We start from the raw sequence: 17,773 nt of genomic DNA on the forward strand, positions 1-17,773 counted from the left end.
TGGAAGAACAGTAAGCTACACAATTTCCAGCGTTTTCTAACTGTGAAGGAAAGTACAAAAATTTTCAGTTACAACTTTGAGAATTATCTTTTTTTTTATTGTAATCAGTGATTTATACCGTTAGAATTTCCATGAGCCATAATTATGCATGCTGCAGAAATGTGCATTCATTACGTTTTCATCACACTCGCTCTCCCTCAGTATGTTGCTCTGTATGTTACAGGCTTGGATTACTGCAACAGTCTCCTTGTTACCAGGTCTGTAAAATTTTACCATTACTTTATAGATCTTATTAGAATCTTTTATCTCCCACAAAATGGCAGCTGCAAAATACAAATGCTGACTGAGCACCATTTTAAAGTCTCAGTGTAGCCTGGTGGAAAATATTAAAAATGGTACACATGAAGCAGAGTATTTATAATATATAATAATAGTCTTTCTTAACAGTACAATATCTTCTAACACATTTAGCCAGGAGCCATATCTACCCATGTGGACTCTTCTAGCAGGAAAAGATAGTTCACCTATCTGCATACATATTTCCCCCGGGTAGAACAGGAATGAGATGGAAATCTTAACATTCTGTGAAGATGAAAATCTGGGCTCCTGCTTTGATCTTACAACATGTGCACAGGAAAAATGATGTGAGAGTTGGTAAAACATTCCCTGATAGTTATTTGTCACACACTATTTATTTAAATTTTTAAAACCCTTTGATTCTGAAATCTTCTTTCCCAAGCTATACAGAAATAATTGGAGTTAAACCTTTCCTGATGTGCAGAGGTCAGGACATAGAGTGGTCAATTATAGCAGAGTTGCCATTGGTAACATAACCAATTTTGCCAGCCTGAAGTAGTGGTTGGCAACCTTTCCCATGGCTGGGGGTTGGAGCTCGATGATCCCTCCAAACTGAGCCATTCTGTGACAACCTCCTAACTTTTTTGCACTGCTGTTTTTTTGTTATTTTTTGTTGTTGTTTGCTTGCTTGCTTTTTGAAGAGCAATCATCTAAAGCATACTAACTGTCAATAATAAATTCATAGAGTTTGACAACTGTGTATACTGAATATTTTCCCTGTGAAATTTCTTGTGACATCCAACATATGTTAAATGACTATAAGTTTATTTATGATTAAGAATTTTAGTATCTCATTGCAACATTTTCAAACTGTATCCTTCATTAAGAAGTTATGCACTGTTCACATTAAGATGCTATTTTATTTTATTGAAAAAAAATGTTTGATTAACTGTATAACAGGCTATTTTTAAGTGTAGTTTGCATTATGCAAACACTAAAAATTTCTGCAGGAATAATTTACTGCTTCTTCAGTTTCAGAAAGAGAGAAATTAATATTAAACTCATTTTGAGTCTTAATAAAAACATTATTTCACATTTTTCTGTATCTGAGTATATTTTGCACATTTTAAAGTGAGATTTTTTTAGGTATATAAACTTCGTAGTTTTCTTTAATTGATGACTTAAGGTGCTACCCTCTACTAGCTTGCAAGTTTATAAATTGTCTAAATTGTGAACACTGAAGAGCATAAACTTCTATTTAAGAAAAGTGTGAGGTAAATATAAATGGAGTCATTACAAACAGGTCTATTAAATACAAGTCCAATTTCCATGATTCCTATTGCTATGATTTCATTGTCCCATTATTATTTGAATTTAAATTAAAATTCACCCTTGTTCATTATTAGAATAAGGGCAGAGTTCATGTTGTCTGTTGGCAATATCAAGCTGTTAATGACAGTAGTTATAGAACACAAAGGTGGTAGGACACATTTGCTTTCTCTGGTTTATACGGCCTCAGCCTCTGTATTTACTAATTCATTAGTGCTTGATTTGTATGTTTTTTCAAATCTCTGCTTATCATTCAGCTTTATCAGATTCATTAGTATCTCCCACTCGTGAGATAAACAAAAGCATTCTTGAAAAAATATAGAAAGCCTCATTACTGTCCTTCATGATTGAGAAATGGGAAGCCAAACATTAACTCCAGAGCAGTTTTACCTGAAGCAATAACCAAAGAGAAAAGGAGGAATTAATTTTTAATCACTTTAAGGCACATAATTATTAATTTTTAATTATACACTAAAAATACTGACACTGGAAATAATAATGTCTGAAATTCAGGTGCCTTTTTGGTAATTTTATCTCCAGCTTTCTCTGCACTGTAGAAAATGACAATGACAAGCAATTGACTTATGCTAGCAAGCTAGCCAGGATGCCTCATTGTCTCTCTGATGTGAACATCAGCGAAAACACTGCTTTTTTTTTTTTTTTTTTTTTTTTTTTTTTTTTTTTAAGAAGCCATTTATATATATATATATATATATAGTAATGTCAGAATTTATGAGTTGTTAGAATTACAGGCACTGTGACAGGTTCCTGTTTCTGACTGAGCACGGAGAAATTTTTCATTTTCAGTTCTCCAATAGTTAGCCATACCTTAACAGAATTCTTTTTGGACTGTTGTACTTTATCTATGTACTTGCTAGATTTTCTGTTTTCCTTATTGGACATAGCTCCTGCTCTAAGGAACATTTTACATCCAGTATGTGGTTTGACACGTATGTTTAAAAGTGCTGTGTTCTGGGGAGAGGATATAAAGGGAAGGAGGAGGTTTTACATGTGTATGTATGTATGTGTTCATGTCTGCATGTGTGTGTTTAGATTGCATTAATCACTGTGAAAAAAACACAACTGCAACTTTTATCTTCTGTTAATAATGTTGAAAAACATGTGGGTCTTCTTTTTCTATTAATTTTTTTTCTCTATTTTTCTTTCTGAAAATTTAAACTTGACAAATTTGATGCAGTAAGATTTTTTCTTTGGCAAAGGTCTTGCATTCAGTCATAGACCAGTTTTGTTACAGTTTCATATAAATGGTTCTTAGTGGGGAATATCGTCTCTAACTACCAGAAAAGAGGTTGAACATTGGAGATAAAATGCTGCCTTAAAATGTTCTTAAACCCAGACAACAGAGCAATTTTGTTGGAAATGAAGGGTTGTATTCAGGTTCTGATTTCCACAGCCAGAGTTTGAATAGTCATTTCAGGCATGTTTAATGAGTTCTTTACACTGCCGCTTAATCTAATAAGCATCATTTGTGTATTCATAGAATCATAGAATCACAGAATCACAAGGTTGGAAAGGATCTACAAGATCATGTAGTGCAGCCATCCTCTTGTTACCATTACTACCACAAGCCACTAAACCATTTCTCGTAGCTCCTGATCCAGACACCTCTCGAACACTGCTAGGGACAGCGACTCCACCACCTCCCTGGGCAGCCATTCCAGTGCCTGACCACTCTATGAGAGAAAACGTTCCTTCTTATGTCCAATCAAAACCTCTACTGATACAACTTGTGGCCATTTTAGGCATGCTTTAAACATTCACACCCAAATAGACCTTATAAGAAATACAGATGTGAAGACTCAAGGCTTAGATGGCATATTGACAGATGAAAACTTACTGCTCATAGCCTGATGTTATCAACTGAACTGCATGACTTCAGGTGCCACAAAAATAGATTGACAGAATATGCTTGACATCAGAAGACTTGTAATGTATTTTCAGAAATGCAGTAGCTTTGACCAGCTTGACATCACCAAAAAGGAAAGTCAGGCACTAACGCCCAGTAGCACTGTTAAATGTCAGTCAGTGTTCTGAGGGGGCAGAAGCTTTATGGTTTCTATTCTCTGCAGAGGATGTTTGCTTCTACAAAATTAGTGTGACTTTTTTTTTCATGAGAGCATTTTTGAATTTAAGAAAACCTTTCATGAGAACACATGCAAGAGGAAAGCTATTTTTATACACCATGACCCAACGTGCCATGTAGTGAATACCGCTTGCCCTAGAAATGTGGGACAATTCAATAGAAATTTGAGTTGTCATAAAATATTAAATTTCACTTGGTTGTGAATGTTTAATTTGAAAAAGAGTGCTATTTCTGGTGCAGCAATCCATGAATAAACAGATTTGAACAGGTTTGGGGTTTCTTTTTTGTTTATTTGTTTTTTGAGATGTTGTTAGAATCATGGTGTTTGCTCTGCTGCACTGTGGTAGGTTGTTGTGAATTATGTTTTTACCGTGCCATTGTAATTCTAATTACTTTTGTCCTCTTTCTGTCTTGAATAGAACTGCCTTCAGCAGCACATGTAAGAACTAAAAGGAGAATATATTTTTTTCTTAGTGAAAATGCCTATGTTCCAAGGAACAGTAATAGGATTGACATTGGTGTTGGCCAAAGATTATTTTACAGTCTTCAACCACTGTCTTTATAAGACAGTGGAATAAGATAGTGTTATAAGACATCTTCTTTTAGTGCAATGATACTGCCATGAAACTAGCAATTGGATGAGATCTGCAGTACTTTGATTGTAGAAAAATTGTATTAAGATTCTGCAAAAGTCACAATGACCTCCTGTGATTTTCTGTAGGTACCCTGAGCCATTCACAGCATACTTCCTGGCAGGCAGTGATCCTGACTTTGTTGTACTGCCACAGGCTGGAGAACTTCTTCCAGTAGGAACTGGTGGAACTCATATAACAGTGGGATTCAAGCCAAGAATGTATGGCAAGAAGCATAAAGCAACACTTGTAATTCAGGTAAGTTTTCCTAAATACAGTACACAAATACACTGTCTAGAAAGACAGGAAAAAAATCCTATACCACGAAGTAGTACTAATACAATTAAATGCACATTATGATTAGGATCATAGAATCCTTAGAGTTGGAAGGAACCTTTAAAGGTCACTTAGTCCAGCTCCCCTGCAATGAACAGGGATACATACAGGCACATCAGGTTGCTCAGAGCCTGATCCAGCCTCATCCTGAAAGTTTCCAAAAATGGGGCATTCACTGCATCTCTGGGCAACCTGTGCCAGTGTCTCACCACCCTCACTGAAAAATACTTTTTTCCTTATTATCTTGCTGCTTTTCACTATGGATAAGAATGAAAATAGTCAAAATTAACTCCTAACAAGCTGGAAATAATCTTCTTGCTACCATTTTTCTTCCAGAGATAGATATTTATCTTGATACCTGTGCCATCACTTCAAATGCAACATGATAAAATGTTTTTTAATGGAGAATATCAAATTAATCATTTTAAAAATTAGTGAAGATAATTTTCAAATACTTGTGACCCGAGTTACCGATGTTACTAGTATTATGGCACATACATGCAGTCAAAGGCAATAAAAAATAGATACTAAAATCTAGGCAGCAGAATTTCAGAACAAGAAGCCATGAATCGCTTTTTGAAAGCAAGCATCAAAATAAACCTAACAATCCTTTGGCCAAATAGCTTCTGAAAGTCTGAAGGTTGGGGAACATGACACAACAATTATTCTCTCAGTAGAAGAAATGTTGTTATTACTGCAGGAATGAAATTTTAAGTTTGTTCAAGGTGTACTGTAGCAGCAAGCACATGAAGCTGTATGAATGGTGGCCTGCATTTTAAATGCACTTGCTGTATGCTGATGATGTTTTCAGTCTACTGTATTGCAAATGAAACTGCAATATTGATTTAAAAAGTTGATAAAGTTGATAAAAAGGTGCATGGCAAATGTCCACAGTGTTTTATCTTTCTGAGTGACAACTTGTACAACAGGAATAAGAAATTCAAATACTAGGAAAACAAATCCCTCATACTTGTTTTCTTTTACCTGATAAAACATTTGATTAATTCACTCTTTTGTCATAAAAAGCAGTGATATTTACCTCTCTTATATTCATAACTGGAAAAAAAACTCACCAAATACTGTGTTCTTTTTTACTTAGGTAATACTAAGTGACACATCTGTAGAGCTTGGAAGTTTCTACTGTAGATCTGGAATATAACACATTTAAATGTACTATCCCTGTTGTCTTTGGCTTAGCTTCTGTCAGTAACAGAACTTAAACATGACAAATTTATCTGTAATGGGAAAAGCATTGAGGTCAAAGATTATCATTAGCTTTGTAAGAACTCACTAACTTTCTTTTAGGAATTTGTAAGTACAGATGGGCTTAGAGTAATTGGAATTTTAATCTATATATGTCTGCTCACACCTCAGTTATGATCTAGGTAGATGTCTCTTTATGTCTCCACCAGTGGAACAGTGCATGGGTGTAGGAATTCACTTATGTATATTACTGCCATGGGTCACATCTTGTCCACTGTACTCTGGTATGTTCAAAAGTATATTAGTCATTCTTAATACCTGTAATAGCAAGTTCAGTGTCATATATCACAGTATATCAGAATATTTCTAAAGGTTTTACTCTAAGTAAATGGCTTCATGTTTTGACAAGGTTTACATTCTCTTCGCTTGTTTTGATAATGCTTCTGTATACACTAAGCTTCCCCCTTTCCTCTCCACAAAACCTTTTGTTCATGTAGTTCTAACAAAAGTCGAAGCATCTGTGGCTGTAATTCTGCTGATTCGCTTTTTAACATCTGCCTGAAAGATGTTTTGATGACATGTTGAAAATAAGAGATATTCATTTCTGCATTTTCTGTTAGTTGAAATAATTTTCATTACTGACCCTGAGGGAAATAGATTTAGTGAGATGGCATAAAGATTACTAAATCACTCTTATTTGGGGAATAATAATGAAGGTGGTGAACTACAGATATTGTTGGACCTTACTCTGAGGAATTTCTCTTGCAGGTATTCTTTCCAGCCAGCCACTTTACTGGCTGAGGCTTTTTCAAAGCAGTGAAAAAGTTTCATTTCTTTTACAGTATTACCTCTCTTCTGGCACTGCTGTAGTAAAGGACTACAGCACTCTCTCTATAAAATACCCTTTGAATTTCTGGGAATGAAGTCACAGTCCTAATACTAACATATTTTTTATTATTAAATTCTATGAATAGTGAGTAGCAGAACTGCTATTTTTGTGTGCTTCAATGAACAGTGATAATTAGACTGTAAAGTAGCGCAGATGACAGTGCAAGTTTTTTATCTGTTTTATATCGGTCATTACAATTGCGTTGTAAAGAAAAACAGGAGGTTGGATTAATGGAGAAAGATCCCACAGTCATCTTTTCTTCATTTGCTGGAAACATTAAATCCAAACATTATGCATGCAAATGTTTTGTTTTAGTTGCCCTGCTGAGAACCCAGTCCTGAGGTAATGATTAACATTAAGCCATTACAATGTGTCTTTATCAGAATTCTGTGTGTACATTTTATTAACAGAATGTACATATATAGTTAAAATAGTGTAGCCTTACTTTTATCTTCTATACACAGTTGAGGCACTTCATAGGGTATTTTGGGGACTCTTTAAGACCTCAGTGTTTATGAACACTTACAGTAGGTTTTATTAATGGCAGAAAACATTAATTACTTTGCTGAAGCAATTCAATGTTCTTTAACAGTCATTAAATCTGAAATTCTTTGTCAACCACATATCAAAACAATTAAAGTTAGACAGCTGTTTGGACAACTGGGGTGATTTAGTATGGGGAAAAGGAGGCTGAGGGGAGACTTTACTGCTCTCTTCCAATGTCTGAAAGGTGCTCACAGCGAGAGTGGGGTTGGTCCCTTCTCGCTGGTGACAGGTGACAGGATGAGGGAAAATGGCCTCAAGTTGTGCCAGGGTAAGTTTAAGTTGGATATCAGGAAACACTTCTTTAAATAAATGGTTGTTAAGCACTGGAATAGTCTCCCCTGGGAGGTGGCTGAGTCACCATCCTTGGATGTGTTTAAAAACCAGTTGGATGTGGTGCTCAGGGACATGATTTAGCTGAGGACTGTTAGTTAGGGTATTACTGTTATGTTGTAGTTGGACTTGATTATCTTTAAGGTCTTTTCCAACCTGAGCAATTCTATGATTCTATGATTTGCATAGCTGTTAACAGTCTAAATTTTGTCAAAGTGCCCTGGAATATGATTTTTTTAAATTTCCATCGATCAAAGAATGAAATTAGAGAAATATAATGAAAAGACAATAAAGAAAATAAACATGTTTATTATGATAGCTGTGAAAGAGTATATAATAATCTTATTGGGCTACATGCAAGGAACAGTGAAACAGTGCATTAAATGTATTATTCCATAATCAAACTTCAGCATTTATGAGAGCTTTCATAAACGATGCAGTTCTAATGGAAGAAAAATACATCTCCACTAATTAGAAATTAGTGAAAAGATAGGCTTCTTAGATAGGCTGTAAGTTGCTGTGAAGAGCAGAACTTCTCCAGTCAGACTAAGGTCTCCAGATGGGGTTCTGACATGCTGGCAAAGGTGACACAAAAAGCAGCATGTCCAAGGGGAAGCAAGAGGGCAGGGAACACTGTACAGGCCTCCTGCAGCAGGAGCCACTGCCAGCAGACAGCAGAGAGGAAGCTGGCAAGTCTCTGGAAGAGGCTGTACTTGAGTTGGCTTACAGTTAATTTGCTTGCAGTGTGCTGAATCCAGCTAGAGACCCAAGAAATTGCGTTGTAATTCATGGATGAGATTTCAGAGGTGTTCTAAAGCAGAAGGCAAACAAAATAAGTCTTAGAAGATAAAATAGATGTCAGAGTAAACCAGATTGTAGGTAGCATTATCGAGCCCTCCAGAAGTCAGGCTTGTGCACCTTTATTACTGAATAATCACTGACTTAGCCTATCGAAGATAGCATATCAAAACCATTTGTCATGCTGCTCTTGAAATAAATGATGCAGTGTGCAAGCTGCAGTTCTGGTCTGTGGCTTCTGTAAGCTCATGTATACCAGCTTGCGAAGTGCAACAGAAAATGATACTGTTACATATGCAATAGCCTGGTGAAAATACAAGGTATGTTGTTCCTGGTACCTTTGTTGATTAACCCAGTTCCAGGTTATCTTTAATTGTATCTCTTAAATTGAGTGAGCAAGGAAAAAATGTAACAAAGTTAGTAACATAATTGAAGTAGTTTTGCGTTAAAAAGGCATCACCTGCATTCCCAAGCTGATACTGAACTGAGTGTTAAAACTACAAACAGATATCCAGAAAGTTCATCACAGGCAGCGAGTGCAGCACATCTCATTGCTAGCATCTCTGGATTTTGAGTGCTGAAGTAATACACAAAAGCTTTGATTAACAGCCATGAAAAATGGTTACTTTGCTTATTGAGACTGTAATTATTGTAATGCCAAAATTTGAGACCAGTGTAGAAGCCGCTGATGTATGAGGGTGCTGAAAACAGAGCCAGTAACAAAGGAATATTTTGTATTGATTATATTGCATCTTAACAAAACTGTGAAACACCTAATATTTAAACTGCAGGTGTTCATTAAGCCACCTTTAATTCTATCTGTAGATATATCTCTTTATTACGAAAATTACTGTTGTGCCATTAGAAATGCGAGACCAAGATCACTGATTAAGTATGAACTTCTGTGTCTGGTATCTGTTAAAGAAGAACAAGTGTTCACAGGCATCCTGAGTTTGATCACTCTCTTTGATACCTTGAAATAAATTGTGGTGACCATTTCTCAGTATGGCTCAGTACTTCAGTTTTAATAGAGTGTGGGAGGAATGGCTCACAAAAAAAATGTAAGTATATAAACTAAATGAGTATACAAGTAAAAATTTTATTTGTTTTGCAGTTATTTTAACATCCAAAACGTTAGGACAGTCATACAATGACAAAAAAGAAACGAAAAGATGAGAGCAAATGAGACTTACTGTATTATAATCTGCAGTCACTGAATTATGGAGTAGCTGAGGTTTGAAAGGTCTTCTGGAAGGGTCTCGTCTAACCTGAACAAGATGCTCAGGCACAATCTCTGTATTTGGCTGGGATGTAGTTAGCTTTGTTCATTGCAGTCTGTATGTTGTTGAGTGTTGGATTTGTGACTGTAACAGTCTTGTAATCATAGGAATGTTTGGACTGTTTCTGAACAGTACTTACTTCCTCCTCCCATTCAACATGTTCCTAGGGGTGAGTAGAAAACTGGTGATATAGCCGGAACACTGGTCCCAGGCTATATAACCCAGGCTATACAATGCCATGTTCAGCTTGCATTAGATGGAAAGTGCTTTTGCATTAACTGTGGTCTGTTGGTCTTTGTTTTTGTTTTGTTTTGTTTTGTTTGTTTCTTTTCCTTTCTCTTTCCTCCATGTCTTAAACTGTGAAAATATTTATGAACGTTAATAAAAATGATGAACTGGACTCCTGGATTATACTGCTAGTTACAGGCTTCCAACTTGAATTCATGCCATTGATCATTGTCCTTTGGGCCCAGCCAAAAACTCATTTTTAATCGATTAGGTTCTATGCTCCGTACTTCATCAACTTATCTATGATTATCTTAAGGGAGACAGTGCTGAAAGTCTTCCACTTGCTGAATCCATGCTAACTGCTTCCTATCACTTTCTTGTCTTTCATATGACTGGAAATAGCTCCTGGGATTAGTTGTTCCATTGCTTTCCCGGGGGTGTACATTGTCCTGTATTACCCTGGATCCTCCTTTTTGCCCTTTTCGAAGATATGACATTTGCTTTCCTCCAGCACCTCAAGGCTGGACCCATAGTGACATCAACCAGCTCTCTCAGCACCCATGGGTGCATTCCACCATGCTTGGTGGATTTATTTCTGTCCAATATTTTTAGATATTCCCTAATCAGATCTTATTCCACCAAGGATAAATCTTTGTTTATTCAGACATTCCCACTGATCTCAGGGGCACTGGATTCCAGAAGGTTGGTCTTGCCAGCAAAGGTGCAGGTGAAGAAGGCGTTAATTGCCTCGGCTTCTTCCATGTCCTGTGTCACTAGTTCTGCTGTCACATTCAGCAACAAAGACATTGAGGCCCTGGAACATGTTCAAAGGAGGGCAACAAAGCTGATGAAAGGTCTGGAGCACAGGCTGTATGAGGAGAGGCTGAAGGAGCTGGGAATGTTCAGCCTGGAGAAGAGGAGGCTCAAGGGAGATCTCATTGCTCTCTTTTAACTTCCTGAAGGGAGGTTGTAGTGAACTGGGGTTTGGCCTCTTCTCTCGTGTCATTAGTGATAGGACTAGAGGGAATGGTTTCAAGCTGCAGCAGGGGAGATTCAGGGTAGACATTAGGAAATACTACTTCTCAGAATGGGTGGTCAGGCAGTGGAATGGACTGCCCAGGGAGGTGGTGTCTCTTCTACCACAGAACCACATCCAACATGGACTACACAAAGCACTTGAATAATCATCTTTTTGACAGAGTAAGGCTTTCCTAAATTACTAATGATAAGTGAAATTGAAGAGTGACATAGCCCACCACTTTCATTTAAATCCCACTTCAAACAATTAAGAACATTATAGAAAGTAAAGTTACAGTATGTGTGGACTACAAGTCCAAACTTGGTTTAACTCACTGGCTGTAAAAACTGACCTTGAAGTGATCACCAAATCATGCATGATATGTATATGACCCTGAGGTTAGTTTTTCTTTAAACTAAATTGTTAATCTGTCATACTAAGTAAGGATAAACCATTTCATCTTGTACTGGATTAAGACAATTTGCTAACTCTGGAGAGGCATTAACTTTTCTTAAATGGCAGTATTACCTTTGGGCTGATGTTGGTCCATATCACAACTGCTTTTGCTGGCATTTATCTTTCAAGGCAATGGAGTTAGTTAGTAGATCATTGCACAGTATTAAATAAGGTTTAGAATAAAGATGAGCTAATGTGACTCTTTTACATAGGAATGATATTCAGTTTAAATTAGATTTTTATTTCAGCAGAAAAGTAATGAAAATTTTAAAAATTATGCATGCATGGTGAAGTATCTATTAAGATGTTACACTTACTAACCTGTAATGGAATAAGGTAATTCATTCAGGAGACACTATTTAAAGTACTACCAGTTTTAAAGAAGAGGATTTTTTAAAAGTTTCTTTTGAAGATAAACAGAAAAAAAAAATCCTATTCTTTCAGGATGGGTACACAATACTGTATATTCCACTAACAAATTACTGGTTTAAACCAGCTCTACAAAAAAAGGCACCAGAATTTGAGATTCATATGATGATAACATTAAAGAGCTGTGACTGAATGCAGCCTATGTGTGAAATACTGTAAATGCTGTGTAAGTTCATAGAAGAGAACAAAGCCTAGGTCTAGAGGTTTACTGTTTAATGACATGAAACTTCTTCCCATTGAAAAGCTGCAACATGACTACAAACTCCTTGACCCAATATTCATTACACATACCTTAAAAATAAAAGGATAATCAGCTGTAGTACAGCTGTAGGAAAGAGCATCTGAAAGATAAGAAAGATGACAAAATCAAATGTTTTAGGTGGTGAATATGAAACAGATAGTTAACAAAACAAATCAGAGAGATGCTTTGACATCCTTCTAATTCTCTTTTATATATTGTTATAAGTATGGAATGACTGTAAAGAAAGTTTGAGATGGAGAAAACTCACTACTCTAGCCTATGGCCTATATATATTTTTTTTTCATTCTACCTAGACCATAATTAATTGACAGAATACATAAGTAGCTAGACAAGTTAACGTGGTATACACTGGAGATGGTTAATGGTATTTATGCTAAGTGAAATTCGTTTTTGTGAGGAGTGATAAGTGTTTTGTATGGACACTGTTGCTGCTGTCTATAGACAAAATCTGCTTGGAGGGAAGCAGAGCTCTCACACTGGAAAGAGCAAACGGGCCACAAAGCCAGCTGTGTTAGAAGTGGAGCTATTAGCCAAGCACTTGAGGGGGAAACTCTTGAGCTTTAAGGTTGACTCTTGAATGAATTTGCAAATTGATTGAGGCTGTACATAGCCTTTCTGAATCTTTTTCCACTGGGTGAAAGTGTCGCTGATCTTAGGTGTCATGCTTATGTCTACCAATGACTGAAATCTGTGGGACTTAGTGATTCTGTTTTTTTTTAAATTATTATCATTTATTTATTTATTTATTTATTTATTATTAAGAAAAAGGAGATTGCAAAACAAAAGACACACAAAAGAATATACCTTTTCCTGGATGTAACGACAGAAAGGATAATGCTAGACTTGGAATAAAAATCTTCCTTCTAAAACGGAAGTGATAGATCTTGAAAGAAAAATGGCTGAAATATCTGCAATAGTAACATACTGCTTTTTAGCAAACAAAATTCTGCTTCAGAAAACAAATGAAATGTAGAAGATAGACAGCAGTATAGAGTCCAGATGCACAAAGGTAGTACTCCTTAAGTACACATAGATGGGATGTGTTTTAAGAATAAGAATCACATACCTAGTAGGAATCTAGTGCTCAAGCATTATGAGATATGACATAGAAACATATGCTTCATTTCCACAGTCCAGTTATAATTAGAAAGCAAATGCAGAGTGTCATTTTCAATTCACATAAATATTCTTCAGAACAGAGATTTCAACAAGAAACTGCAACTCTCTTATGTGTACTTAGAGCCCTTTTCTCCCTTTTCTCCCTAGTTATTTTAGTGCAGAGATTCCACCATTTGATAGTACAATTATGATCAATACCAGAGCTGCAATTAAATTGTACACTATAAACCTGAGGCATTTATATTATATGGTGGAATAATTACCTTTGAACAACATACAAAGCTATGGGATTTACTATATAAGAAAGGATTTTAGATCATCTAGGATAATAAATTATTTGCCCTGTTGTGCCTGGTTCTGCACTCTTAAGGTTAAATATGATTTTCAGGATGTTCAGGATAGCAATTCTGTGTTATTCCAGTTCCTTACATGAAACAGTGTAACTATCTTTGAAATCATTGGAGCATGGTAAAACATTGTCAAAGCATTTCAAGGTGTTTAACCACTGGGTTATATTTTGCCATGTTCTCTATTTTCAGACACAGTCAATGCAGTGGACATATGAAATCAATGGACTACTTCCACAGACCGTGCCACCTACAAGCCCAGCAAAAGTAGTTTCTACCAACAGTTATATACGATCAACCACAGTTCGACAGCGTAACTTTATACATGAGAATCTGAAGCTTACAACCACAGGGGTATCCTCCCCTATCAAGGGGGCACCTCTAATCCTGAGAAGAAAATAGAGAAAGTTGAGCTGTGATTTTTCTTTTACTTCTTTGTTCATTTTGCAGGGTAGATGTCTTTGTCAAATAAACATCCACTGGTGACTTTATGTGGGTGTTCAGGCTTTCCTTGCTCTTAATGTACTGTTAGATCCATGCTGTTGTGCCTTATAAGATCACTGGATGGATAACTCCTACCTTCTTTTTTTCACTGGCATTGTTTTTGCTGACTTCACTAACACAATGTAAATTTTATTTGTGCCTTTATTTGATGGTGAAATTTACTTTAACAACAACAACAACAAAAAAGGCTTGGCACAGAGTAAGTGCTTTCTTGGCACAAGTACAGAATGAGCATCACTGCTCAGGAGTGGGGAGCTTGAGAATAACCTACGTAGGTTGGTGTGAATGAGTACCAATAAAACCATTTTACCGTTGTGTGTGCTTGAGGATTTCGTTTCTGCCAAACATTTTAGAGAAGCTATTTGAGAAAATGTAGGGAACATATAAAGCAGTAATGGCACTGTTTAATCTCTCATTTTAAATGCAGTGTGCCCTATTTTGATCAGAAACCAGGCAATCTCAACTAAGGATAAAATTTCCCTTTGAAAATACAGTACACAACAGAGGAAAGACACTGCCAATAATGATATCTGGTGTGTTTCTAAAAGATAATAAGAAACTCTTATAATATTTCTATTATATGCTGTAGGGAACACAAATACAGCTAGATTTCTTAGGAATGCTCTATCTGCATATGTAATTGAAGGAAGTGTTTCTATAACTATAAGAAATCAGAATTTACAGTTCAGGAGTATGCAATGGTTTCACAACTGATTATGGTACTCAGAAAGAATTTCAGTGACAATTTATCTTTGTCAAAGCTTTATTTTCCTGGTTCTGCTTTCAAATGGTTTTCCTTTCCCATTTAAAATGACACCTGTTTGCAATACACTCAAATGAGGTGGACTAGCAGGTGGCATATAACTCAGTCACTCAACAATTAGGTATTGCTCACTTCAGAAATTTTATTTTACAATTATCTTACCCACATCTGCTATTGCATTGAGTAGACTTTCAAATCTAGTCATACATCCCAATGTTAAAAAAATCCATAGATAAATGTTTATCTGATTACATCCAGAGTACATTTTCAAAGGTGAAGTTTAATCATATTGTCTATCTCAAGAGGGAAACAACATCTGTTCCTTCTGAACCAGGTTACAGACTTTTCCAGTATATACAAGGCCGCTCAGGATTTATGCAAGTTATGTCATTTGCACCTCTACCTTTTTTAAATAAATGAATTACATCTTCTTATTTTTCCAGAGATTGAACTGAAAATATTTTTTCAGGTATTGATAACATACTTGCAAAGGTGATTTGAATAGGGACCATCATTTCCATGTACTTCTAACTTCCACAGTGTTTTACATATTCTCCACATACTATTATGGATTCCACTGACTATATACACTGTCTATTAAAAATAAATTCCTTTTTACTTTGTGACTTCATGCTTTGCACTTTTATCAGTGGTATGATTGTATTCTTTATAGGGCAAAAGTAACTTCTAATTCTGCATATCGCTTAAAAAGTACTTTCTAAGCACCGGCTCTGAAAGATTTCCTGAATGATAAGCTTTATTATCTTCTTGCTCCCTCTATTTATTTTTTTTTTTTAATAGAATTACTGAGCCATAATTGAAAATAATAGAGTTTCAGCCTGCTGACAAGAAGAATGAGTATGAGAAATGATTATAAAATGATGGTTTTTATCCATAAAAACTTATACCCAAAGCTTTTCGACTTCCGATTAAACAAGAATTTCAGGAACGAAAGGCAAGATGCTCACATTATCCCCCATCTTAAAAAGGTAATCTATAAAAGAAAATAATTGCTGGAAATCAGTCTAGCCACAGTTGTTGCAGTTAGAGTATAGATGAAAAGGGAAGCAAAAGGAAGAAAAGTCAAAATGATTTCCTTAGCATCCCTTCTAAATTACCATGTATTATCATAAGCTTATTACAAGGAAATGGAAGAAAATGAACATAGACAAAGTGTTACTGCTCTTGTAGAAGCACACGCGATGCCTTCTATGGACTCATGTTAGAGCAACTGCTAGCAGAAATTGGAAGATAAATAACTACCTTTGTTTGTCCACATTATAGCAGAAGGAATGAAAAAATAAGTACACTTCAATCTATTTGCAGGTACAGCAGAATCTCAGGTAAGTTGGGAATATGAATTGTCACTGTAAATAACATGTTTTTATTAATTTTGATTAGAGATTGAAAAGTTCTTTTGCTGACCCTATTTATACATTTTAATATATTTTAATATCAGATTCATAAGATATAATATTTTTTTCACAGTCAGTATGACACTTAATGCCAACTTCTAGTCATATTCTTATGTGACAAACATGACTTAGCTCTCTGCTTGTTACTGGCTTGGAAGAGATGGTGGTTGGCTAACAAGTGCAGGCACCACCTGGTTCTTTATACTTCATTCCCTTGTCTCTGTATGCCTGTCTATAATGATTCATCTTTCAGAATAATTTTAAAAAAAAGAAAAGGATGAAAACCTTGTTAAGCAACATTACTGTGTAAAGCAGAACTTTGCAGTCTATGTTTTAATTTCCTACTAAGATATGGTACGGCATTTAACATTGCTCCCAGCTACTGAGCCTGTGGTATTCTGAGACACATCCAGCAGAGGGAACAGTCTACCCTGATAGATTACAAACTAGCATTCAAGCTTCTAATTGATTGGCTGAGCTTTGTTTGGCAAAAGATTGCACAAAAGAATGCCTGCCACTGGCAGCTGAGCTTGGCCTGGTCTTTGCTGCTGCATAAGTCAGAAGATTTCAAGATTCCTTGTTCTGCTCATGTCTGGCAGCTGTAGTATCACTGATACTCTTAAGACTTTTTTTACACCTGATCTCTCTAGTTATGAAAAGGTTTGAGAGTACTGAACTTTCCCCTCCAGAATAATAAGATCTGAATGGTATCACCTGTGTCCATGAAGATTTTGTCTGAGTCAGGAGAACTGAAAGATAAAGGCTGCTTTAAGCAAAGAAAGTAATAATAATCAGGTAAAGAGCCTACTGAGGCATGGGGCCATATACACTTCTACTGCAAGCTACAAGGAAAGATGTTATTTTAAGACAGCTCTTTGGGACCGAAGCCAGTTTTGCAGAGGACAGAATGCTGAACCAACAGTGTTCCTATTTGAACAAAATAACATGGCAGCAGCAAAACCTGATTGTGCACTTTTTATCCTCTGATAACAAACCCAGACCATCTAAAGAAATGCAAACTTTTGATGCCCTCCACCCTGCATTCAGCTAACAGCAGAAAAAATGAAAAACCTCTACATTAATAAATAGTACCTGGAGGAAGTCTTAATATCTGAAGTAAGAAAGAAAATCCCTGGCTTTCCATTGCTGTGTGTTTAATAATTTTATATCTCCCTGCAGTGACTGCTCATTCTAAGATAAACGACTGAGCAGTGCCTTAGTGCTGACACAGATCACGGTTAGCTGCTAATGGAATGTTAACTGCTTTTTAAGTAACTCTGAATAAACTTGCTGATCCAGAGAAGATTCATCTAAAAGGAAATCCAATTCATCTACTAGCTTTTCTGCTTCCACTGACATGAAACATACTCTTCCACAGTTTACTTTATTGCAGTTGTTGTGATGATGATTGTGTTGCATTTCCTATAGTAGGATACCTTATATTTTGAGACTCTGGCATGGTGACAATGTGGTGACATGGATGACAAT

General features: G+C 36.0%; 1 protein-coding gene across 1 annotated transcript in view; it reads left to right on the plus strand.

Annotated features, from left to right (window-relative positions):
- The window catches only part of CFAP47 (cilia and flagella associated protein 47), a 227,488-nt gene extending 213,066 nt beyond the window's left edge, over positions 1-14,422 (plus strand). The window contains exons 63-64 of the mRNA XM_015884388.3: positions 4,452-4,620; positions 13,796-14,422. Coding sequence (XP_015739874.2) covers positions 4,452-4,620; positions 13,796-14,005 — 379 coding nt within the window. The 3' untranslated portion in view covers positions 14,006-14,422. The remainder of the gene's footprint in view (positions 1-4,451; positions 4,621-13,795) is intronic.
- Positions 14,423-17,773: the final 3,351 nt, after the last annotated feature.

Source organism: Coturnix japonica, chromosome 1, assembly GCF_054131305.1.
Source record: "Coturnix japonica strain WE chromosome 1, WE-NBRP24, whole genome shotgun sequence".
In the NCBI taxonomy this organism is placed as follows: domain Eukaryota; kingdom Metazoa; phylum Chordata; class Aves; order Galliformes; family Phasianidae; genus Coturnix; species Coturnix japonica.